Source organism: Castor canadensis, chromosome 2 (assembly GCF_047511655.1).
Source record: "Castor canadensis chromosome 2, mCasCan1.hap1v2, whole genome shotgun sequence".
Taxonomy (NCBI): Eukaryota; Metazoa; Chordata; class Mammalia; order Rodentia; family Castoridae; genus Castor; species Castor canadensis.
This window is the reverse complement of record NC_133387.1, coordinates 135,367,978-135,395,446: the sequence shown is the minus strand read 5'-3', so window position 1 is coordinate 135,395,446 and position 27,469 is coordinate 135,367,978. Positions and strand designations below refer to the sequence as shown.

General features: G+C 39.7%; 1 protein-coding gene across 1 annotated transcript in view; it reads right to left on the bottom strand.

The window, feature by feature from the left end:
• The window catches only part of LOC109692715 (sodium/nucleoside cotransporter 1), a 33,579-nt gene extending 10,228 nt beyond the window's left edge, over window positions 1–23,351 (bottom strand). Inside the window, exons 1-6 of the mRNA XM_074058860.1 lie at window positions 23,313–23,351; window positions 23,091–23,179; window positions 4,068–4,159; window positions 2,993–3,176; window positions 744–885; window positions 42–155 (exon numbers count right to left, since the gene is read on the bottom strand). Coding sequence (XP_073914961.1) covers window positions 42–155; window positions 744–885; window positions 2,993–3,176; window positions 4,068–4,159; window positions 23,091–23,179; window positions 23,313–23,351 — 660 coding nt within the window. The remainder of the gene's footprint in view (window positions 1–41; window positions 156–743; window positions 886–2,992; window positions 3,177–4,067; window positions 4,160–23,090; window positions 23,180–23,312) is intronic.
• Window positions 23,352–27,469: the final 4,118 nt, after the last annotated feature.

The window sequence follows — 27,469 nt, the reverse complement described above, 5'->3', positions numbered from 1 at the left end:
TTAGGATTCTAAAAGGACAAATCTTTCACAACTTCCCGTACCTGGATCTGTTCTCCCAGCCATTGAAATGCATGAAATCCAGGATCAGTTCTGATGACCAAAATCCCAAAGACAAACTGAAGGCCCAGGCCCCAAAACACTGTCCTCCAGGATACCTAGGATCAATAAGGAAAGTACTCTAAAGTGAGTTCTAAGCCCTACTTGATCATTATCTGGTTGGAGTTTGATTATGTATGCACTCTGGGTGGAACCAACCTAGGATGCTAACTGGGGTAGGACAGTGTAGAGAGCAGGGAGAATGGTAAAGAGAAAAAGACCAGTAATATGTAAAAAGCCAAATATTTCCACATGGTTTTTAAAATATACTTAGAAGTGAGATGACTCTTATAATCTATTACAGATTAGATTCCAGAACTAATATTCTAGCATTATTATAGACAATGCAACCTGATTCTCAATTGTATTCTATTTTCCTTCTTTATTTTTTTCTTGTATTTTTCTTTAATGCTGGCCTAAATCCACAAAACCTTTATCAAGACTCACTTAGTACAATCTACAGTTTGAAAATAAGTTGTCTAGGGCCACTAACACTTCTAGGAACAAAACTGTCAATGAGGCAAATTCCAGGGGGTGCTAAAAACATACTTCTATACCTGTAATGAATATTTGACATGCATATTTGTAATTAGTACTTGGTTCTTGTTAATGTGTTGCTATACCCAACCTGAATACCCATAACTCACCGCACTGTGGTGTTTGGAGCAGGCAAAGAGGATGAGGATGAACATACAGATTCCTGCAAAGGAGATCAGCTGCTCTGGTCTTTGAGCTGTGTCTAGAGCCAGCCACAGGATAAGGCCAACCACAGACAGTCCTGCGAACACCCTGAAGAGGGAAAGCCAAGACATGTCACTGATGCAAGTCAATGAACAGTCATTAACTTTACCTCTGAAAAATGCAGGTTCACTTCAAGGATAAGTGCAATAATTCAATAGTTTATCGTTGATTAGACACAGAGACAGATCTTGAGAATATTTTATCTGCTAATTCCTTAGCTTCCACCTTTTTCCTCCCAGTTTACTCACAGAATGAAGTTTATAATTTGAGGGCACAAATCCTATGACTTTTCTCATGTTCACATATGAATAAGATGTGATATACTCATTCTTGAAGACTGCTCCAATGAATAACCAAAATACTAAAACCCAAAGGAGAAAGAAGTACACATGGATACCCAACCAATTCTAGCCAATCCAAGTACAAGAATAAGTGTTTAGCCACAAATTAGCTACTTATGGATTTATGTTCCTTTCATGAATAAAATATATTTGGTAAATACAAGGCTGGTATCCTCATGTCTGAATTTTAAAGTCCTTCAAGTCCTAGAGAAAAGAATTAAAAGAGAAATCACAGATAAAAACAAAACAAGAGAGCACATATTGATTGAGACCTCCAGAGCAAAACAACAAAAGAATTATAGGCCAGTATTGAAATTCAGAGCTCTTCTCACTGTAAACCCATCTCACTTGAAGTGAATAAAATCTGGCTTCTTCCAGAACCCATTTTGCTTAATGAACAAAGTCACTTTAGTTCTACTCTCCCGTGTGAAATAAATCGATGCTCCATAATTTAGTTGGAAATCTGGTGTTATTTTTGCAAACTGTCATTGTTACAAATATCCTTCACACTTATTTCCTGTACATCCATTGTAAAATGGGCAGAAATAAGAACTTTAAATATAAGTCTGGAAGTTATACTCTCACCCCTGACCTCTGACCAAAGGACGTGCATCCATAGTTAGATGATCTCTGGCTACTGTGCAGAATACACTTAACAGTAAGCTTTTTCCTCAAAATCTAAGCAATCATAAAAGACACCAGTGAAGCCAGGTGCCTGTGGCTCACACCTGTAATCTTAGCTACTCAGGAGGTAGAGATCAGGAGGATCGAGGTTCGAAGCCAGCCTGGGCAAATAGTTTGCAAGATCCTATCTCAAAAAAAAATCACAAAAAAGGACTGGTGGAGTAGCTCAAGGTATAGGCCCTGAGTTCAAGCCCCAGTACCACAAAAAAAAAAAAAAAAAAAAGATACCAGTGAGTATAGAAGTATGGAGGTCTAGAAAGATCTAGAAAGGAAGAAAGCATAAAAAGTAACAGGAAACTAAGGGACACACAGATGACCACAAGTCAACTTGATAGCTTAACATAGCTATAAACATCTTTATTCTGATTATTTCATTGAAGAGGAGCATGATTTTTCTCATTTCTGACATGGGCTCTAATGATAAACAAACTGAAACTCTTCTCTCAAACTCAGCCTCTTCTTTCTCCTAGCAGTGTTGACCCAAAACTCTCACTGGACTAGGATTTGGTGCTCAGAGGCTTGTTGCTATTTGTCCTCTGCACTTTTTTAGTAACTATTGATGAGGGTCTGAGAGACCAGCCTGGGACTGTTAAAGGAGGAAAAAGAAGAAGCAGACTGGGATTTGAGATAAATTGTGAGGCCAGGGATATTAAGACTCTTATCTTACTGTTATGGCTTGGATATAAAATGCCCTCAAAGACTCATATTAAAGGCTTGGTCCCCAGTGCAGCCATTTTTAGAAGTGGAGCTTCTGGGAAGTGATTTGATCACAAGGGCTCTGATATTATCAATGGATTAATCTCATGAAGGGTTTATAACTGAAAGAACTATTGGAAAAAACTATAGTAGGTGGGGCCTAGGTCACTAGGGGTATGCCCTTGACAGGAATATCTTGTCTCCTGTCCCTTGTACTCTCACTCTCTTTACTTCCTGGCTGCCATGAGGTGAGCACCATTATCCCACATGCCTCCCCCATCATGATGTCCTGTCTTGCCACAAGCCCACAGTGATGGAGTCAAGAAACAAAGGACTGAGCCCTTTAAACTGTGAGCCAAAATAAACCTTTACTCCTTCAAGCTATTTATCTTAGGTATTTCGTCACAGAAACCAAAAGCTGATTATACACTTACCGTTTCATCCAAAGTCTCAAGCGGGGGTTTTTTAAGGGCTTCAGACATCTTTTTAATTTTTCACCAAAGAGCTTTTTCAGAAAGTGGAAAACCAGGGCAACGATCACCAGACAGGTGATGACAAATAAAGCCAGTGCTCTCTGGAAATCCAGAATGCAAGCTGCCAGGAAGTAGGCAGCATAAGCTAGAAAGAAAAGGTGGAGAGTCAGATCAGCAGTTTCCACAGGGCAAATGAAGCTGCAGCCATGAGTGTCTTAGACTGAGAAAAGTCCTCCAGAGACCTTGCCACCCAGTCTTGCTGTCAGATTGGGCCTTACTTCTCAGGGAAAAGCAGATGTCTAGCTACAGTCTTCTTGACATCTCCAAGGACAAGCCAACTTAGTTTGAAAACCACATATTTTCACTTGTGCATGAAGAACTCTCACTCCCTATCATCATGTCTGGTAACCTCTCCTTGCTCCTTGAGTACATTTGATCGGCATCCACCACTAGACTCTTCAAAAGTCAGTCATCTCATCCTAAAGCTCTAGGGTCTCATTTGTGTTAAAAGGTTAAACTTTCCTCTTGAACAAAACCATGTAAACAAGGCTACCACTAGGAAGTAAAGCCATACGGCCTTCACCTCATTCTCCTCAACTCACCCCAAAGGATAAATTTTTATCTCAGTACCCTAGCTGCCTTTAATGTTGACATCAAAGACCCATGTCACCAACTGCATACTTTAAAGAGAAGTTTGCTGTCTTTTAAAAATGTTTTATGTCAGTGATTTTCCTTGTAAACCAGTTTCTCTTATAAAGACTACAAGAAATTTTACCCTGCATCAAATCAAGACACTAAAAAGGAAATAAGTTCCTAGCCTCTGAAATATTTTGTCAAATCATATAGATTTTATCTGTTCCTGTATGCACAATTCAATAAATTAAGGATTGCCTGCAAGTTTTTAAGATTTGTACTTCAAATAGTTTTTAAGTCAGTTCATGAATAAAATAGGTTTTCACCTACTAATCATCTTGACACAATGTAACATCCCTAAAATGACTGTGATTCTGGCTTCCATGGAGTCTCATTAACTCACCCAAACACAACAGGCTCAACAGGATTTTCTTGAACAAGCCAGCATGTCTTTGGCAGAAACTTCTTGCCTTGGTGAAAGGCTCTATATTCCTCCTGGTGAGAACCCCAAATTAAAATACTATCATTATTCAATCCTATTTGTGGTAATTCTCAGAACTTAGATTACCTAGCAGAATTTATTATAAATCACAGAAGAAAATTTTCAGTGAGGGGTAAGGTAAGTAGTGTCCCAGTAATCCTAAACCTTGCCAATGTGTAGCAGTCAAAATGGTCTTATTTAGCCTAGATTAACAATACCCTTGATCGTATCCTACCACAGAAGTAGACAGTGATCATAGCAGGGATCTACTCTTCCCTGTTACCTGAAAGTCAATATTGCTCAGCTTTCATTTTCAGAAAAGAATCTGAATAAGAGGCAATTTGCATCCCTCCCTAAAAAACCATGCAAACCTAATACCTTTATTTATTTTTTATAATCACATTATTGTTGTATTTGGAGGTACATTGTGACATTTCCAAAAGCGCTTATAATATATCTTAGTTAAATTCACCCCCTCTATCATTCTCCTTTGTCCCCTTCCCTCATTCTTAGAACAGTTTCAACAGGTCTCATTTTTCCATTTTCATACATGAGTACATAGTATTTCTACCATATTCACCCTTCTACACTCTTTCTTTATGTTCTTCTTCCTCCCCCTGATACCAATCTCCAGACAGGACCTGTTTTACCTTCCTGTCCTCCATTTTAGAAAAAAGACATTTTTGTTTGTTTAAGACAGCTATCCGGGGAGTTTCATTATGACATTTCCATGTATATATGTATTATATCCCAAATTGGTTCATCCCTTCATTTTTCTCCTTTCTACCATAGTCCTTCTTATAGTGATTTCAACGGGTTTTAAAATTCTGTGTTTATTCTTGTATAAAAAGTACATCAATCATATTCACTTTCCAATAACCCTTTAATATACAGCCAGGTGTACATTGACAGACACGAAGGAAAATACCACCAACCTCAAGAATCCCTGGATCAGCTAAGCCTGAGAAAAGATGCCCAATGATTAGCATGATTCAAGTTTGATTTTACCAGCGTTTGTACAGTGCTTTCCATGTGCTTGGGCTCTAAAGTTAGTACTTTGCAAATGCTAACTCACTGACTCTCCCTAGAACGCTGGAGGTGGGTACATTTTACAGATGGGGAACTGAAAAACAGAGACATTGAAGAACTCTTAAGTAACCCAAGGTCACAGAGACTGTAAGGAGCAGAGACAGAATATAACCTCTTGATGTTAATCTCTTCATCATCATCTGAATCAAACCTCTTAATCATCATCTATGCTGCATCTTATTTAGACCCCAGCTCACCTGTCTTTGCAACTCCTAAATATCCTCAACATATAGCAATCATGTGAACCAAATGTTCTAAGTTCCAAACTCTTGGAAGCTCCAAGAAAAGTGAGCACAGCAAGAAGGTTCTAGTCTGGCCTTTGTGCTGAGGCAGGACAGGTCAGTGAGAGCTGGGACCAATCATTAACTCTAAATGTCCCAGGGTCTTGGGCCACAGAGTGCCATGGCTCACTCTCAATTGATGCTAACATTCCTTTTTTCCTCCTTTTTTCTTTTTGTGCTGGGATTGGAACCCACTACATCCTGAGCCCTTATAAACCTTCCTTTTTTTTTTTTCCTTTTTCTTTTATTATTCATATGTGCATACAAGGCTTGGTTCATTTCTCCCCCCTGCCCCCACCCCCTCCCTTACCACCCACTCCGCCCCCTCCCTCTCCCCCCTCCAATACCCAGCAGAAACTATTTTGCCCTTATTTCTAATTTTGTTGTAGAGAGAATATAAGCAATAACAGGAAGGGACAAGGGTTTTTGCTTAAACCTTCCTTTTCATTCCATCTTCTCCCCCATCTCTCCTTTCTGCAGAGAGCTCAACCCTGTGTAAGATGAGCAAAGTGTGTATTGTCAGATACAGGGAAGCTGAGGATAAACTATCTCTATTACCATACGTTCTCATCAATCCTGGAGCATAGTTAGGATCTTAAGAGCCCTCCTATTTTTCCATGCTTAGCAGAGGAAGAAGTGAGTCAGATGGTTTGCTTAAAGGTGTCAGTGCACATGAGGACATCTTTATCTTTGGAACATCATTCTAAAGTACATCATGGAATGGATTTAATTTCAATCCTAGAAATTATCCATTCATGGGCTAAATCTTAGATTCTTGCATTACCTTTTCTTGTGATTGCACTACGTGTCACACACACTTTTGTAACGGCCTCTTTGTAAATGAACTCTCCTCTGATTTTCCTATTTATGTACACCATCTGTTTCCTGATACACTAGGTAAAGCCAGTATAATTTATACCCAGTCAAATACTTAGCTGAGCAAGGCCACTGCAAAATAAGAGAGGGCATTACATATATGTCCAAGAGTAGATATAAATCACAGGCCTAGAAAAGACTTCTGCCATCACCTTCTAACCACAAACCCACCATTTCCTGGGAACTAAATCTTAGTGGGTATTTCAGGAAGTCAATTAAGAATACTCATTTCTGCAAAACCCATTAACAATGTGATCATGATCCCAGAATTTCAGCTTGGAACAGAGCCTCTGGTATAAAAAAAAGTTATAAATAAGAGGCATTGCAAAGGAAAAACAAGCATTTTCACCCTTTTTTTCTATTTTTCTTTTTTTTTAGGTTTTTGTTTTGTTTGACTTTTTGAGACAGGGTGTTACTATGTAGCCCAGGCTAGGCCCAAATTTATAATCTTCCTGCCTCAGCCTCCTGGTGGTGGGATTACAGGTGTATACCCTTTTCTCACTCTTTTAAACCAATCATTGTGCACTGAGGCACATGAGTAAGTGCCCATGGCCCTGGCCCAAGGTCTTGCTAATAGCACCAAGCCGTTTATCTTACTTAATAGTAGTCTGAGCATTAGGATCTGTGTTATAAGGAAATTAAACTGAAAAGAAATCTAACTGCTGAGTGGTGAAACTTGATACTTTGTCCATCACCTGCTGGGAAATATGTACCCACTGATAAATTCTCCAGGGGTATGTATGGGAGGCTTTCCAGGTATGGGCTAGCGACAACTCTTGCTTACACATTTACTGACTGCAGCTCTAAGTGACAAGGTGAAAAGGAATAGGTGAAAGTGGCGGGAAGTCTAACATGACTTTAGTGAGCACCAGGCCTAACAGGAAAAGTGTTGAGCATTTTCTTTTTCTTTTTTTTTTTTTTTGGTGGTACTGGCTTTTGAACTCAGCCTCATGTTTGCTAGGCAGGTACTCTCCACTTGAGTCACACCCCCAGCCCTTTTTTACTTCAGTTATTTTTCAGGCAAGGTCTTGAGTTTTTGCTTGGGGCCAGCCTGAGACTGTGGCCTCCAACATAGCTGGAACTTGAGGCACACACCAGCACGCCCAGCATGGTTAAGATGGGGATCCTGCCAATTTTTGCCAGGGCTGGCCTTGAACTGCAGTCTTCTGTGTCTCCATCTCCTGAGTAGTTGGTAATACAGGCATGAGCCACAATGCCCGGCCAGTCGCGTGCATTTTCTCAAAAATCCTATTCACAAGATGTGGTAATTCCCAACTGAAGGAGATGGAACTATTGGAACTTCCAAAGTCTAAGGCACTATCTTTAGTGGTTAAAGTGGAAGGCTTAGGACAGCCTTCAAAGGATCCAGCTCCAGTGACTTTAAAGTGTGGCCCAGGAGAGTCTTTCCTGCTCTAGCTTAAAGGAAGAACTAAAAGAAGGAAACAAGTCAGCCTAGAACTACATGATGGTGTTGTAAATGGTGAGGCGTTCTAGACAGAAGTGACAGAGTCTTTTCAAGGGGTGAAAGATTTTATTTTTATGATGGTATAAAAAGAAATGGTCATTATGTTACCCACCATACTAGGTACCACTTTGTCAGATTCAAAGTTATGTATATAACTGTTTGGGGGTTTTTTGGCAGTACTGAAGCTTGAACTCAAGCCTTCACACTTGCTAGTCAGGCACTCCACCACTTGAGCCACTCTGTCAATCCTTTTCTATGTTGGGTATTTTCCAAATAAGGTCTCCGACTGGCCTCGAATTGAGAATCTCCTGATCTTTGCCTCCTGAGTAACTAGGATTACAGGTGTGAGCCACCAGCACCCATCTTATACACCTGATTTGAAATGAAGATGAGCTGGGTGATACTGTATAAGGGCTAGAGATTAATTCCCAAAAATGTCCAAGGGAGAATGACAACTGAATCTTAGAAGCAAAAGATGTTATATCCAAGTGAAAAGTCAAATACAGGTGGGAAAGCCAGGGAAGATAAGGGACAAACCTATCAGATGAAAGCTGATAAATTGGAGGCAGAGGCCCTGGGCAGCGCAGATGGCCAGTTCTGAGGGCCAATGGCCCAGGAAGAGTATGAAGGACCCTAAACCAGAACACAGTCAGGGGCTTCGTTACTAAGTTGTGGTGGATGCATTGCCTGAAGAAAAGAACTCTCTCACTCCACACACCACCCATATCTCTGCTTGATGTGCCCATTAGATAATAGCAGATGTCTGATCTTCACACTAACGTGGAGACACAGAGGCAAAGGTCCATAAAGACAGAAAGGACCCACTGGTGGGATTCCAACTGGCCCTTCAATCTGCCCTTGAATTCTTCCTTCCAGAACTCTTATCTCTCCAAGTTGGATGTCACAGTGGTTCTGACAGGCAGTGAGGTCTTCCCAGAGAAGGTGTTCTCTACCTCTAATGACCTTTCAGACCAGGCTCTTTAGTTTAGTTCTGCTGTAAGCAAAAGTTTCTGCAGGAATACAGTACATTACTAATGCCCACAATTTCTCCCTATTCACACATTTTTAATGATTACAATTGGAAATTTGAGGACTGAGAAGCTGTAGCTTCTCCAGCTGCTAATGGCAGGCTCAGGCCCTAACTGAAAAACTAGGGGTAGGGAGTTTCTTCCAATAAGGACGGGCCACCTAAAATTCTTCACCTGGGACTTGCATTGATACACAACATAGTTAGGCCCTGGGCAGCCTTCCAGACCTCTCACCCAGGAATTTATACAACTTATAATCACTGACCTATCTTGCCATCCCCACTCCACATTGGCAGGCTTACCACCTCCCACAATGAAATAAAAACACTCTTTTTTTTTTTTTTGCAGTACTGGGGTTTGAACTCAGGACCTTCACCTTGAGCCACTCCACCAGCCCCTTTTTTGTGAAGGGTTTTTTTGAGATAGGGTCTTGAGAACTATTTGCCTGGGCTGGCTTTGAACCACAATCCTCCTGATCTTTACCTCCCGAGTAGCTGGGATTACAGCTGTGAGCCACCAGCACCTGGCCAGAGCAGTCACTCATAAGGCAGGCAGAAGAGATGGTAAACTTGGTAGGAGCAGCAGATGGAAAGCTAGAGGAGAAGCCAAAAAGGAGGGGAGGTCAAATAACATAACAAACAAGAAGGTGCTAGATTCGGCCATGAAGAGGTGACTGGTTCTACTTAAGAGAGCTGTTTTCAGGAGAATAACCAATAAAAGGTGAATTGCAGGAAATGAAGGGGCAGGGGTGAGTACATATGGAATATATCTTCAGAAAGTCTGCCTGTGAAGATAAGAACCAGCTACTGTTTCACCAGGAACTCTCATCAGCCATCTTTCCAAAAATACCAGTTATTATTACAAGTTTATAAGCAAAGAAACTATCCTGCCAGCAGATGGCAGAGTTAGGATGTAAAACACAGATCTGCCCATTACTCCAAGTTGCTTCTACTTTCAGATGTAAGACTAAATGCCAGAGGGATCATTCCAGAAATCCAAAGGTATGACTGCTAAGAGAGTAGAGAAGACAGAGCAGACAACTATGCCTGTAAATATCAAAGAAGCTTTCACAAGGGAAAGGAGTGAGGTACTGATCCAAAAGGAAAAGGGAAAACTTGCTAAGTAGATATGTCTCAGAGAGTTAGAACAGGGTTGGAATATCTCTAGGAAAGGAAAAACACGCTTAAATGAACCCAGCATTTTTGAAAGAACAGTAAGATTTCCTGTCACGAAGATACAAGAAGCACATGGATGGATGATGGGAAGAAAGTCCGGAGCTAGGTCAGGAAGATGATACTCCATTCTTAGGAGTTTGGACATTATTCTATCGGAATGAGAGAAACACTGGAGAATCTAAACAAGGTTAAAACATGAACAGACATGTGTTTTAGAAAGATCACCCTGGATCTGGAAGCAGAAGTGAATCCCACAGGCAGAATACTGGAAAATGGCAGCAGCAACTGCAGTCATAGAAGCAGCAATTTATCTACGAGCAGTCCAAACAGGGAAGAACATGCTAATTAAAGCGAAGATACTAGAGGTGGGGGTATAGGTCAGTGGTAGAGCATTTGCCTAGCATACACAAAGGCCTGGGTTCGATCCCCAGCATCACAAAAATAAATAAATAAAAATAAAGTGAAGCCACTTTACTGGAAAGAGATTGACATTGAACTCACAGACAAGATGTAGTGAACCAAGGAGCACATGGAGGAAGAAGAAGGAATCCCCCTCCCACAGCAGCAGTGGCTCCTCTACAGTTACAAACGCATAAAGCGAATAACGAGAAGACAACAGCTGATTATAAGATTCTACGTGGCTCTTAGAGGAAGAAGTGGTCTTAGGCAGTGATAGAAACTTCCCTCCATTTTACCTCCTTACCCTGTCACTCATGATGGGGAATCATATATCTTCTCACTGTCTGGGACACCAGAGTCACTGTCCTCTCCACAGATGCCCAGTCTTGTGCGTCCCCTGGTGGGATAAAGTGAGGATCCCAGGCAGCAATGCTCCTGGCCCAATGGGCCCTTCTTGGCTATTGGGTTTTAGTTTGCAATTTTATGTGCTTTTTTTCTTATCATGATGTCTCTAGCTGTCAACAAAATATTTCCTGGGGCTGGGAGTATCATTTAGTGATAGAGCATTTGCCTAGCATGTACAAGACCCCAATTCAATGCCCAGTGAATACAAAAAATAAAATTAATTAGACAAAATAAAATGAAATAAATATTTCCTAGCATCCAAAAAGGCAATATATAACCACAGTGGCAATGAGACAGGAGAAATCCTGAAGGCCAATTTAGGAAGCAGTTGACGGCTCAGGGAGGACTGACGAAATGGGTGTTGGTGTGGGTGTTCAGGAGAGAGAATCAACATCAAGTGGAGGAAAAAGACATGTAGAAACCTGGAATGACAATGAGGCTCCCTCCATGAGTGACTCAGTAGGGCTAATAACACTTACCAAAGTAGAAAATCTAGGAGAAAGAGCAGACATGGGGAGGAAATGTTAATCTGGTTTTCTGTGTATGCCTACAGCTTAACTCTGGGCCCAGAAAAGGAGGAAAGCATCAAAGCTATGCTGACAGGAGTTTGCTTTGGGATATGTTTAATTTAAAGTGTATATGTGGCACTAAGTATATATTGGTGAGTCATTAGATGTATGATATGGATCTGAACTACAGAACAAAGGTAATGGCTTCCAAGACATAAGTACTAGAGTAAGAAGAGAACACTAAGGACAAAATCATGGAAAACAACAGATAAGAAAGAGCATCAAGAGAGGTAGTATGGAACTAGGGGTGTGGCTCAAGGGATAGAGCGCCTGTTTTGCAAGCGTGAAGCCCTGAGTTCAAATCCCAGCCCTACCAAAGACAGAGAGATCAAAAATCAATACATGAGAGGCTGGGGGCACAGCTCAATGGTAGAGTGGTTGCTTATTGTGTGGAAAGCCCGGGTTCAATCCCTATGTCCACAAAAGAAGGAGAAGGAGGAGAAGACAGAGGATTAGAAGGAAGAAAGGTGAGTTTCAAGAAAGGGGTAGGTAAGCATGGTGGCAAGCGGCCTGCCTGGGAAAAAGCACAAAACCCTACCTAAAAAATATGCTTTTAAAAAATCAAAAAGATTGGGAGCATGGCTCAAGTAGTAGACTAGTAAATTCAATCCCCAGTACCACTAAAAAAAAAAGTGGTGATAGGGTTAGCCAGTTGTGGGGCACAGATGCCACATTCCTATGACTCATGGAAATAGATTGTATTGGTCACTAGTGAGAACATTTCAGTTGAGCAGTGGCGGGAAAACCAGATTGCACTGGGCTGAAAAGTGAATAACAAGTGATAAAATAGAAACAGCAAGTAAATCCCCCTGCGATGAAACCCGACGATGATGGAAAAGGTGTCACAAAGTGTAAGTTCCATTTTTATTTGTCTATTTATTATTATGTTACATTTTGATTATGCTTACAGATTGGACAAAGATAAAGGAGAGACTGATGATGTAGGGGAACAAACTTGTGAAAGGGGATGGTGAGGAATGGAATTAAGAAAATGGATAAAGAAATTGGCTTCAGATTCAGGGTATATGGGTTTTCCGATAAAGAAGGGAGAGAGATAAAGATTCATGCAGGTGCAGATACATTTAAGCTGGAACATATGGGAAGATAATCTACTGTTTAAACAAAAATAACAGTGTGGTGTGACATTTATAATATATAAAATATGTTACAACAGGAATAAAAAGGCAAGAGGAAAGCTAGAACCTTTATAGTATTATAAAGCTTCTTATACGATATGACAGTGTCTATAATATTACCTGAAGACAGAGTTGGTAAATTTTAAAAGTATACTATAAATCCTAAAGCAGCCACTAATAAAGAGTTATAGCTAATAGCCAGCCAAAGAGATAAAACTGGAATAATTTTAAAGTATTCAAGTAATCTGAAAGGCATAAGAAGAGGAAAAGGGGGAAAAATAGAAACAAACAGCAAGATGACAGCAGTAAGCCATTAATTGTATTTACATTGTAATTTGTAGTGATCCACTTAAAAAGCAGAGACTAACAGATTGGCAAAAGAGCAAGAGAGGGGCTGTTCTCTTTCTGAGAGACAAAGAAAAATAGAAGAGGGCAAAGTCAAGTCAAATTATAAGTGGAATGGCCATGGTGAATGAAAAAAGTTAACGACCAGTGAAGACAAGGATGAGAAAATGGGTATTGAAGTTGGGCTGGGAATTTGAGAAGAATACTATTTTTATTTTTACTTTTTGTGTTGCTAGAATTGAGCAAGAATATTAGTTTTAAATGGCTAGGGAAATAAGCAGGTGAACCAACAGTGATGGACTGCCAACCAGAGGAGAAGACTCAGGCAGTCCAGTCTGGAGTAAAAGCTCCACTTCATTTTTGTGAGTTGTGTTTACTTAACTAAGCTCCACACAAACTTGAGGTTTACCTAAAAAGAACGTGGAGCTGAAATGCAACAGGCTTCACAGAAAAGTTAATCTGGCATATGATCACTTTTCTCTTTCCTGATAATTAGCTTCAACAGTAAACCATTCATGTAAACACACACACACACACACACACACACACACACACACACACACACACACACACACACACACTTCTTTTGAGACAGGGTCTGGCTATGTTGTCCAGGCTGTACTTGAACTTCTGGGCTCAAGTGATCCTCCCACCTCAATCTCCTGCCTGGTTTAAACAAAAAGTCATTGGGAAAGTTGTATGTCTCTTTTATCCAGGGCTCTAAGCTCTGATAACCCTTCCCCAGCCAGACCCAAACTTAAGACAGGATGCATCCCTGCCAAGCCAGCCCCAACACCCTATCATCTCTCAGTCCTGACCCTCAGGATGGGAGGCACACAGCTGAGGGTCTTTGAAGGTGACAGGGAGAGCAGATAATCTTACTGTCTGCAGGTACACCTCCTACTTTATAGAAATTCATCCTCTGGTCTAGATTCCTTGTTTTCCCTTGTTTTCATCTCACTACACCTCTGATCCAACAGCTTCTCCTCTAACATCTTGGCAAAAACTGACCTTCCCACTTACCAAGGCAATCCTCCAACTCATAATCTCAATTCTACCTCTGAAAGTTCATCAGGACTTTGTTCTGACAATTATTTCATTATTACACATTTTCTGTCCTCTCCTCTGGTTTCTTTTGATTGTCAAATGTATTCAGATTCATTACAACTTAAAAACAAACACTTCTTACCACCAACAATTTCTTTAAATTCTAACAACAGAAAGAAATTGCCCTAAAATATTTACACTTTACTAAATTGCTTTAGAGAAATAGGTCAAGTCTGAAAGAGTAATGAAATGAAGAAAATAAAATCATTTTGCATTAGATAAGATTAAGGATGTCCTGAGCAACTGAGAACCAAATGAGAGAGAATAGAGCAAGGCTCTGAGTGTTTGTTTTGAGAATAGCTGGATTTTAGTCGTTAAATCTTGTCAGTTCTTTTCCAAAGTACTTCTGGAGTTGACTTCTCTAATCTATCCCTACTCTCTCTACCTCTTCATCTCTTTCATCTCTTGCCTAGACAATAACAAGAGTATTTTAAAGCTACCAATCTCTCCCTACTCCAGTCCCCTCTCCACATTGCTTTAAGAGTTATTTTCCTAAGAAACAATGTGATTCCTTTCTCTCTACTCCTTAAAAGTCCCTTTGGCTCCCTAATATAAAGTCAGACCTCTTGGGACTTTGCAGCATGTCCACAACTGGCATTTCTCGTCTCACAGTGTCACCCTTTCCCTTTATACAACCCAGTGTTCTGTCATACTGTCTTATCATCAGGAAACACATAAGAACCTTTCATGACCCCATGCCTGAGAAGTTCTGGTACTATTCTCCATCTGATAAACTCCTATTCATCTTCCAAGATCAAACTAAATGTTACTTTACTCCTAGGTAAAGCCTTCCTTGCAAAGCAAGGAATATATATTGTGTATATTGTATATTACACAATAAAGGACACCATGTGGTGCAAGTTAAACTATGACTTGCAGTCAATTATAAGACATATCCCAAGTTCACTGGTGAAAATTTTATACTCAGAGTCAATTAAGTATGTTATAGATAAGGACAAATAAATTCATTTTATAAAACTGTATGACTCCAATGATAGTTATAAGGAAGACATGAATAAACAAAGACCTGAATCATTGTTCTAACCAAAAAGAACAAAATGACAACACTGCAAATTAATACACACTCTTAATACAATAATAATTTCACTCCCTACAGGAATATTTGCATTTTTTAATTTATTTATTGGTGCTGGGAATTGAACCCAGAGTCTCATCCATGCTAAACCTATAAGCGACACTTCTGGCCAGGAATATTTTTTAGAATTTGGCAAATTGAAAAGACAATTTATTTGAAGAATAAATCAACAAGAAATCTAATGATTTTTTTTCCATGCTGGGGATCAAACTTGGGGCCTCATACATGCTAAGCAAGTGCTTTACCACTGAGCAACACCTCCAGCACCCCCAAAAAAATTTTTAAGGGAAAAACTAATGCAAATTTTTAAGGGAAAAAATATTTTTAAGGGAAAAACTAATGCCTGTTAAATTTTAAAGTGACTTGGAAATAATTATGAACTGTGTCACTGAAACACAAAATTCAAATGTACATTGAAGGCTGGGATACAGCTCAAGGGTAGAGTGCTCGCCTAACATGTGCATGGCCCTGGCTTCAATACTCAGTACTGCAGAAAAAAATATTTTTTAATAGTTTCAAACTATCACATTAGCTTCATGAGACCAAAGTTGAAGAAACATTAGAATGGAGAAAGGACTCACAGTCTAATCATTATTGCTGACAAACTGAAAATCTGTATGGAAAAGCATCAGCTTAGAGCCACACATATTGCATCCTACAAAGAATCCCAGATCATAGGAGCTAATCAAGCAAAAAAAAACAAGAGAAATAAGAAATAGCACATTTAAAAATCAATAAAGGTACAAAATAGAATTGAAAAATGTATACATGAAAAAACTAAGAAAGTCTACTACCTAAATTATATAAGTAATGTATTAACATGTGTTTGTTAAATTTTTAATATAATGGAATTGTTGAATACATACTATGGGCAAAGCACTGTCCCAGGTTATAGGAGATGAAAGAATGAAGTAGACATAGAGTTTACTTATATTTTCCCAGTATAGGAAAAATAATGTATATAAGTCTATACTAATGTCAAAAGTTTTAGGTGCTACAAGAGGATCAAATAAAATGCTATGGAAATTTGAAGAAAGGGACTTCTTAGGACTGAGGCCAGTGAGGTCAAAGAGGAGAAGCATTAGGGATGGTATAATGGACATGATTGCTCTCAAGTTGGGCCTTGAAAAGATATGTTATATTTGGGCAGAAAGTTGTAAAGTGAAGATGACTCACTCAGTAGCAATGAAGTATGACAGAGAGGTTAGTTTTATATAAAAGGAACAGTTGATAGTTGACTTTCACTAGAGCATAGGGTGGCTAGAAAGGGAATTGTAAGAGTTAGTGTTGGTAATCCAAGTTGGGTACAAATGTTGTTTGGGGACCAGAGGACATGGGGAGACTTGAACACAAAGGTTGTGGAGTTGGGTTAGTTCAGGAACCAATGGGATCCACAGAGGTTCTTGTACAAGAGATTTCAGAGTCTTATCTTAGTTTCTTTTGGTAAAAGCTGTATAAGATAGGTTGGCAGGAAGTGGGAAGAATTGGAAACTAAACCTATATGGGTGCTATTTAAATAATTAAGAAAAGAGAAAATGAGATTCAAAATCTAGCCCTCCTCTGGGATGACATGGTGGAGTAGAAGCTTCCTCTGTACAAGTCTATGACTAAAGAGTCAAGGAAATAAAGGATAGGCTATATTCCAAAGATAAAAAGAGAGGAAGAACATCAGATCCAACTCCAGGTCCCAGAGGTTGGGGGAAGTCAAAGCCATAGACACAAGGGAAGACAGGTAGCCCTACTAAAACAAACTGCCAGCCCTAACCTGAGGATAAGCCCACCGTTATTGAAGCCTTAAATCCAGTGTGGGGATTTGGTGGGACAGTGACTCCTCCTGCATGGCAGGACAGCATTAGAAAAGAAACTTATTTTGTTGCTCACTATATCTCAGCTGTAGCCAGGTGCCATCTTCACAGGGGACCTATTATTTGAGACTGAGCTTCAATGATGACCTGAAAACAAGGAACAATCACAAATCAGGGAGTCTGAGGGCAGTGTCTGGGTAGAAAACAGTCACAAGAGGCAGTCTTGGAGAGTATAACAGCCAGTTGTGGACCTGCTGCAAAGTTGAGGCTGTAGGGATCTTGACCTATGAAGGGCATAGTTATTGATGGCCCTGTCCTCTGTGACAAGGAGTGAGCCCCATTTCCTGTGAGCACAGCAGAGAGTAAGAGCTCCCATCCAAGGCCAGCAGATATCATGGCTTCCAGTATTGCCTCCCTCCTGTGTGTGGTTTATTGCCAGGCAGGAATGAGAGCTCTGAGCAAATCTAGCAAATTGCTCAGTTTTCTCCTCTTCCTTCCTGCAGAGTGGTTTACTATTGGGGGGCATGGTCTGAAAGTACTGAGACCAATAGACAGACTGCCAGGTTTCTTTGATTCCACAACCCCTAATGTAGATCTCAGTACTCTATTTCCCCCACTCTCCAATGCACTTGGGTGACACCCTTAGACTTGGAGACTTGTCACCCTGGAGTTTCACTAGCTGGGAGACTTGTGGAGCAAGTTGGAACCTGCCAGGCTCACAGGCTGCAAAGTTCATTGTGTATGCAAAGAAGGATATCTTCTAAAGTGAATGCAGCCATGAAGTGGACAACTGACCCTTAACTAGCCTGGCCCTCAGTCCCCATTCAGCACAGCCTGAACAGAGTTGATGCTGTTACAACAGTTTGGTTTCTCCTTTTGAGTACTAATGAGGATTGAGCTTTCAAGAGAAGGCAGGTAGGCAGGATGTATGGCCCTAGTGCCTAACAAACACAAAGCCCTGAATTCAAACCCCAGTACCACCAAGACACACACACACACACACACACACACACACACACACACACACACAGAGAGAGAGAGAGAGAGAGAGAGAGAGAGAGAGAGAGAGAGAGAGAGAGAGAAAGGCTGGTCACTAAGAAGATATCCAAATAAAACAGAAAGAAACATTCATCCCAACACATACTTAAATCACAACTTAGAAACACAAGAAACATGAAAATGGAAGGCAACATGACGCCTCCAAAAGTTCACAGCTCTTCAATAACTGATTCCAAAGATATTGGATTGAAATGACAAAAAATAGAAAAATCTAGTTTTAAAAATTATCAATGAGACCAGGTGTTAGTGACTCATACCTGTAATCCCAGATACTCAGGAGGCAAAGACCAAGAGGATCACAGTTCTAAGCCAGCCCTGGGAAAATAGTTTACAAGACCCTAGCTCAAAAACACCCATCACAAAAAAAATGGACTGGCAGAGTGGCTCAAGCAGTAAGAGTGCCTGCCTAGCAAGCATGAGGCCCTGAGTACAAACCCCAGAGCTCAAAAAAAAAAAAATTGTCAATAACCTCAAAGATGATTCAAATAAACACACAAATGAAGTAAATCAGTCAATTCAAGACCTGAATGAAAAAGTCAACAACTTGTATTAGAAATTCAACAACTTAAGGGTTGATGTCATGACTCAAGTGGTCAAGCACCTGTATAGCAAGTCAAGGTCCTAAGTTCAAACTCCAGTACCACAAAAAAAAAAAAAGAAGAAGAAGAAATTCAACAACTTGAATGAGAAATTCAGCAAAGATATAGAGATTCTAGGGAAAGAAAAAAACAGATCTTGAAAGCAAAATCTCAAGAAATCAAATTTTAAAACTCAATGGACAGCATTACCCATAGACCAGGCAAAAGGAAGAATAGCAGGGATTGAAGACCAACTCAAGGAATCACTATACTCAGACAGAATGACTAAATAAGCAATCAGGGCCACAAAATCCACGACCTCTGGAACACAAGTAAGAGATCAAACCTACAGATCTGTGGTGTAAAATGGAGGACCAAGCTACAGACTAAAGGCATAGAAAATATACTCAATGCAATTATGCACAAAACTTCCCAAATATAGGGAAATAAATGAACATCCAAGTACATGTTGCATTTAGAACTCCAAATACACATGACTAGAAAAGTACCTCTGTGTCCTACTATACTTAAAATACCAAGAGTAAGAACAAAGAAAGAATGCTGAAAGCCACCAAGGCAAACCAATCAGAATAAAAAAACACTGCTCATCAGAAACCTGTAAGACCAGGATAGAATGCACTGATGTATTTCAAGCCATAAAACAAAATAACTGCCAAAAAAGCCTCCTTTATTCAGAAATTTATCCTTTAAAAATCAAAGGAGAAGCCAAACACCAGTGGCTCATGTCTGTAATCCTAGCTGATTAGGAGGATCCCAGTTCAAAGCCAGCCCAGGCAAATAGTTCAGCGAGACCCTATCTTGAAAAACCCTTCACAAAAATAGGGCTGGTGAAGTGTCTCGAGGTGAAGGCCATGAGTTCAAGCCCCAGTACTGAAAAAAAAAAAAAAGAAGGGGAAGTTAGTATATACCTCTCAATCATAACCCTAAATGTAAACAGACTTAACTCTCTACTTAAAAGACACAGACTGGCTGAATGGATTAAAAAACAAGATTCACCTATTTCTTGACAACAAGAAACTCACCTCACTGGCAAAGACATAGACAGACTCAAAGTAAAAGAATGGAAAAATAGTATCCCAAGTGAACAGAATCTGAAAGCAAGTAAGATTAGCTACAATCATCTCACAAAGCAGACTTCAAGCCAAAATTAGTAGAAAACATGAAGAAGGTCACTACATGTCAATAAAGGGCACAATCCATCAAGAAAATATATCATTCAGCTACTCAGGAGGTGGAAGCAGGAGGACTGTGGTTTGAAGCCAGCCCAGGAAAAAGTAAGCCCCTATCTCAAAACAAGCCACACAGGTGAGACCCTGGTTGAAAAACAAACTGAAAGCAAAAGGACTGAGGGAGTGGCTCAAGTGGTATAGTGCTTGCTTAGCAAGTGTGAGGCCCTGAGTCCAATCACTAGTACAGAAGAAGAAGGAGAAGCTATAACAATTATAAATATATATATATATATATATTTATCTATCTATCTATCTATATATATATATACACACACACCAAAGGCTGGTGAACCCGATTTCATAAAACAAACACTACTGAGCATAAGGGCAGATAGTCCAGATATAGTAACAGTGAGTGACCTCAACATTCTACTGTCACCAATAGATCAAGACCAAAAGAAAATAGAAAAAGACAGAGAACTTTGAATTAAACTACACCACAAATCAAATCAGACAGCTATAAAATATTCTATTCAGCAATGCAGAATGCCCATTCTTTTCAGCAGCTCACAGAACTTTCTCCAAAATAGATCAAATTTTAGGCCAGTAAGCAAGTCTTAACAAATACAAAAAACTGAAATAATTTCTGTGTCTTACCACATGACAATGGAATCAAATTAGAAATCAATAGCAAGGGAAACACAGAAACTATACAAACACAGAGACTGAACAATACACATTTGAATGGTCAATTGGTTATTGAAGAAATTAGAGAGGAAATGTGAAAAATCCTAGAATCAAATGAAGATGAAAACATAAGTACCAGAGCCTTTGGGATATGGCAAAGGCATCTAAGAGGGAAGTTCATAACTATGGATGCCTTATTTTAAGAAATCAGACTAGTCTCAAATAAATAATCTAATAATTTACCTCAAGATCTTAGGAAAAAAAAAAAACCAAGAACAAGAACAAGCCAAATCCAAAATTAGTAGGCAGAAAGAAATAATAAAGATCAGTACTGAGATTAATGAAACTAAAAGAACAATACAAAGAATCAAAGAAACAAAAAGTTGGTTCTTCAAAAAGATAACTGAGATTGTCAAATGCTTAGCCAAACTAACCAAAAAAAAAAAAGAGAGAGGAGATACAGATTAATAAAATTAAAGATGAGAAGGGGATATTAAAACAGATACCCTTGAAATCTAGAGAATCATCAGGGAATATTTTTTAAAATAGCCCACAAATAAAATCAGGGACAAAAACCACTGGCCAGGTACAGAGCTCAAGCCTATAATCCTAGTACTCAGGAGGCAGAGATTAGGAGGATCACGGTTCAAGGCCAACCCTGGCAAAAAAGCTCATGAGGCCCCATCTCAACCAATGGCTGGACGTGGTGGCATGCACCTGTTATCCCAGAGATACAAGGAAATACAAATAGGAAGATTGCAACGTAGGCAGACCAAGGCACAAAGCAACACCCTATTTCAAAAACAACCAATGCAATAAAGGGCAAGCAGAAGCTCAAAAATACAAAGGCCACATGATTTTTCTCACATGTGGAAGACAGATCCAAAGATAAACATATACACAAAACAAGAATAATCATATACAAACTCAGATGGAGACATGTTTGTAACAGTGTAACTACTCTGTGGAACTAGGGCAAGAGGAAAAGCAAAAGAGAATGATAGAGCATTAGTAATGTCACAAAATGTAAGATGTGAAGGGAGAGGATACAAGGATGTTTACTGAAAGCTGTTGAAAATGGGGGATGGGAGGTAAAGGGGTAAGGGAGAGTAATCAACTCTCTCTCTCTTTCTGTCTTTCTCTCTCTCTCTCTCTCTCCCAACTCTGTTTCTCCTTCTATCTCTGACAGCATTTCACTGTATTGCCATGGCTAGTCTCAAACGCCTAGACTCAAGAGATCTTTTCACCTCAGTTTCTCAAGTGCTGGGATTTCAGGCAGGTGCTACCATGACCACAAGAGAAGCAGTTCTAAAACATTTACCAGCACTCCTTTGGGTAGAGCTCAGATATAGTTCTAAACCATCTGACTCTGGAATTCACATTGTTAATCACTAAACTTTAAAGTATGAAATATTATATAAGCATGAAAAATTTGCAAAGATCTCATTGTAAATTCATAAACATGTGACATATAAAATAAGAGGAAAAACAAAAATACAAAGTGGTAATGTCCACATTGATGCAAATCAATTGATATATATTTATATTATATGACATATTTTACATAGAAATTTGTATATAGAAACAAATGGCGAAGAAGAAGACAATTTTAAAAAGTCAAGAAGAAACTGAGTTAATTCTTAAAGAAAAAACAATAAGCTTTGGTTTGGAAGTGCGTGGGCTCACAGTCATACATTGTCTTTATAAACTAGCCAATATTCACAGATTCTCAATGTGTGACTTCTGCACTGTTATAAAGACCCAGACCCTTTTCCACCCCTATTGGACATGGATTCCAGCTGGCCTATTTTACCCACAAAACTTCCATTGACTTTACTTCTGAGACCAGGTTCATTATCAAAGTCAAAGATTTTTCTCACTCTTCCTCTTTCTATATCCCATGCTCGCCTAACACTATGGACTGTACATTTGTTCTTGAGACCCTTCTCTTGACTACAAGATACCATGCTCTTTGTCTTTCTTTATTATACTTCATACTACAGCCTTTTGTCTTCTTCCTCCAGGTTTCTTTTTCTCCTCATCACTAAATCTGAGTATTCCAGAAACACTTTTTTATTGATATAGTTAAATTAATTTCTAAGCCTCAATGTTCCAATTTAAAGAAAAGTATTAAAATTAGTACATACCTGTATTGAAAATTAAATAAATTACATAAAGTACTCAATAAACGTTAGCTATTTTATTTTTTCTTTTATTTTCTGCAGTACTGGGGTTTGAATTCAGGGACTTGAGCCACTCCACCAGCCCTTTTTTTTGAGATGGGTTTTTTTGAGATAGGATCTCAAGAACTATTTGCCCAGGCTGGATTCGAACCTAAACCCTTCTGATCTCTACCTCCGGAGTAGCTAGAATTATAGGCATGAGCCACCAGTGCCCAGCAAGCTATTCTTTTCATTATATTTGTTGCTGCTACTTTTGCTGTCAGTCCTACCAACACTCATGAACTTGTTTGTGGCATGGGTTTATAAACAATTACATAGAGTACAGATATGTGCATGTGGAAATGTGGGGTGGTTGTGGTCTCGTCTCCAAAATAAGACAAGCTCTTTGAGAATGGGGTAGGTTTGATCTCTTCTTACCCGGCCCACACCAGGTCCTCAGGTCCTAACTAAACTGGATCCAGAACATCTGTACCTCAGGTGAGGAGGAGACCCCAGGCCATCCCCAAGGCTGTGTCTCTGCACTTCAGTCCTCTTGGTTCCTTCAGGATTTACTCCTTCCTCCTGTAAGCACAGGGAGAACTGGGGTCAGTCACAGAGCACTGCTAGACACAACGGAGATCAAGAGACTCCAAAGACCCTACAGAAACCACGTGACAGCTCACAACACTGCACAGAAACTAAACTGATGAATTACCTGAAGTTCCAGCCCTGGGTTCTCTGTGCCATTCACCATGGTAGCCAGAGCAATGGACTCTCTTCCACTTGCCTTCTCCTCTCCTGTTCTCCTCAACTAAAAAACAAATTCAGGCCAAGACTGAAAGATTTGTCACTCTCTCATGTGGGGCTGAGGAGAATTTTTAGAACCAGGTATTCTCAGGAAACACAAAATTATTATTTCTTTAAAGAATTAGTTGATTTCTTTAAGAATGAGAATTGGGAAGATAGGATGCAGCATTTTAATAAGTAAATAATGAAAGGTAGAATCCGGTTTTTAATTATGAGAGCTAAAGAAGAGTCAATCAGACAAGAGAAAATAAATAAAGACCAAGGGAATCGGAATGAATCGGTGGGCCACCCAGGGATCAAGGCTTGGGCTAAAAAAGGACTCTGTTTAGTTCCTCAAAGGGAAAGTCAGAAGGTAACTGTTCCCTTCTGCCTGGGGGAGGCCCCACTGAGCTGAGGAAAGAAGAGAGCTGAAAAACTCAGATGTCAGAATATTGCTTTCCACTTCCTGATTACAATGCAACATTAAGAATGGTTTTTGGAGCATCACAGAGAGCTCCTTATTAGTTAAATAAAAGAAGCCTACATTTAGAGGACTCAGTATGAATATGAAAGATTCCAATTAAAGACTTTTAAAACAAAATGAAAGAATAAAGAAACTTAACCAAACACTTGAGCCTCAGAATAAGGAAACCTGTACATGAACACTCATATTTATCACATACAGTCATTTGGAAATGCTTCCTTACTTTCCAGAAAATTTCCTTCCCCACGGAATTGCTTTAAAAATGTGATCTCGTCAAGCATTTAAAATATCATTTCATTAAAACATATATAACCAACTTTTATCATGTAAATTATGGCCTTCCTGATGAGCACAGAACTCCCTGGATTTCACCTTAATATAATCCATTAAGAAATCTGTCCTCCTGCCTTCCCCCAACACCCTTGCTTACCCCAGCATGGGCTTCCTTCTGCTCTGTAGTGGGCTTCCTTCTGCTCTGTGGTGAAAATCACTGCATCAACTAGGGTGTGGGGGAAGGGAGCTCCTGTCATTGGTTGGTTTTATATCTTGGGCGGTCCTTCACTGGGCCTGCCCTTGGTCACTGAAGAGGAGGAATGCATTTCTCAATTTAAATATATTACAGGTTTTAAAGACTCGTGGCAATGGCATTGCAGAACTGTGGACTAGACACTGGGAAACATGCAACAGAAAAGTCTCTACACTCAGAAACTTACATCATTTTTTTTTACTGGAAAGACATTTTCTAGAAAACAACAGAAAGCAGGACTATACATCATTCAATGCTAAGCAACTGAGAGGAATCCTTTTATTAATTCACTCAACAAATAAATTTATTAAGTATTCACTATCACCTGTTTGGAGTACTGATGACACAAACATGAACCCGACAATATCTCTGACATCAAGAAACTTAGGAATTACTAAAGAGAAGGCAGATATGTCAAGAAAGCTGGTAACACTCACCCTGGAAGCAAAAATAGGAGCTGGTGCATGCCTATAGTCACAGCGCTCAGTATACTAAGGCAGGAGATTTAATTGAGCCCATTGGACCCTATAAGACCCCATCTCAATAAATAAATAAATATGTAAATAGGGGATTAGTGATTGAGAAGGACTGAGAAGGAAGGAGAAATGTAGACCAGCTCAGGAAGAAGTTCCCACCAAGGTTCAGAGTTGTAGCTTTCCATAACAGACTAAAGAGGTTGCAAATATTCAAAAATGGTCATAAATTGTTGAGAAATTGATTAAAGAAGTACAAAAAAGGAAGAAATTAGTTAAGGAATGAGGTAAGGGAAATGTGAGTGGATGGGGAGGTCTATAAGAAATAAGTCTGGAATACAGTCAACTACCCAATGGAGGTGGCCTCTAATGCCACACTAAAAAGTGTGGGCTGATCCAAATAAAATGTGGAGGCAGGGGAATGGATTGGAAAGTGCACACTGAGGACAAGAAGTCTAGCCAGGAGACAAAAGCACCAGTCCAGGATGGACATGGTGAGTGCCTGGTCAAAACAGTAGAAGAGGATGGACAAAAAGAGACAAATCTGTTGGACTTGGTGTTTGATGGGGTACAGAGAGAATGTTTAAAAGGAGGGAAGATAATTCTCTAAAATCAATCTAGGGCTAGTGATAAGAAGTTCAGTGGTACAACGCAGGCTTAGCATACATGAGGCCCCGTGTCAAATGCTCAGTACCAAAAAAAAAAAAATTGTTAAGAATGATCTTGTCTCTGCTATGTCTACCTCTTAGTAGTATTTTACTTCATATTTTCTAAACACACAGTGTTGTATTGTGCCTGTGTGATGTCATTCGTTTGTGGATGTTTTTTCTTTCTGCTTCTCATACCCTGCCCCTGTTTATCTTCCCAGAAAACTCCTACACTTGCTTCAAGTGCTCTGCTGCAAGGCCACCCTCTCCAATGAGGCATTCCGAGACTTCCTCCAGACAAGACTCAGGACCTGACTCCTACTGTGTCATGTTGCAGCAGAACTCCTCCCACTAGACTGTGACATCCTACAGCACAGGCTCTATACCTTGTTCATCCCTGTATCATCCGGCTCATGGTCTGCCCGATTATTAGGAAACTGACAAATATTTGTAAAATAAGTGATAACAACAACAACATCACAGGATGCTGGCTTAGAATGTTTGCTATTAAATGATAAATTAATTAATTTAAATAGAAGAAAGAATTTGGAAAATGACAGATGACCTTACAATGATACAGTCCTACTGGAAGATCTTCAGGAAAATAATACAGTAAGGTAGTTTGAAAGTAAGAATGCTCGTCAGGTGCTGTCATGAATGTAATTCCTAACTACTTGAGAGACTAAGTTCAGGAGGATTGAGGTTTGCAACCAACCCTATCTCCAAAATAACCAGAACAAAATGGGCTTGAGGTGTGGCTCAAGTGGTAGAGCCCCTGGTACTTTGCAAGTTCAAAGACCTAAGTTCAAACTCCAGTCCCACTAAAAAAATAAGTCTACATACAGATATCTCCAAGCTGATGTCTGAATATCATCTCAATATGACTATGAAGTGTCTTGCCCATTCTCTCTCTCTCTCTCTCTCTCTCTCTCTCTCTCTCACACACACACACACACACACACACACACACATTTTTACCTTAGGTTATTGCCATCTCTGGGGCTGAGTTCATGCGTATTTAGACACATAGATCCTAGTTTTCTGTCCAGGTAAAATGAAGCCAGTGCTCACGTCCCTCTTCTCTCATCTTCTGTCTTTCCCTCTTCCTGTTCCTGTAGATGCTATAAAAACCCATGTTGTTATCGTTAAGTAAGACCACAATATTCATCTCATTTTCACAAGAGAGGGAGATTCCCAACTGCTAAGAGGATGGAATCAAGCTGACAGATACTTCCCCTCAGTTAACTGACTTGGACCTATTGTTTATTTTCTGTCTTATCACTTACAGCTTGATTGACAAATGCTTGTATATTAAAGATCAAGAAGGATGGGATTATGTCCCAGAATCAACATCAAGCTTGTGATTTAACCAGTTGTATATCCTGAGGTGTTCTATCCCAGTTCTGAGCTATTTCTAGGCTACAGGGTTAAATGTGAGTAAGAGATACCTCTGTTTCTGTAGCATCTTACAGTCCTTCAAAAGATTTTCCTGTACTTTCACTATTCAGCCTCACAATATTCCTGTAAGGCAAGCAGGTCAGCTAATAACTCTCTTTTTAGATACAAAGAAAAACAGAATCAAAGATGGACAATTTCTCAAAAGTCACAAAGCTAATTAGAGTACATTTAGGATGACAGGACAGATTTGGTCATTCCATGAGAGCTGGACCTTATGACTATTCTAAAATCTAAAGGTTCGTCCTGGAAAGCTAGGTGACCTGCCACAAACCCATCTGGGAAAGAGCTGCAGCGTAAAGAATAGATGATTTTACCCTTCCTGCTTTTACCTCTTCTTTGATTACTGGTAGAAGCAGGCAGAATACTGTGACTTCCAATTTGGTTCTTAACAGTGATTGGTATTTAACTAAGACGTCTGCTGAAAACACGTGAAAAAGTTAACCAAAATACCGAAAACGTCACAATGAAGGCATTGCGTGCAGCTAGTGGAGGCAGGAC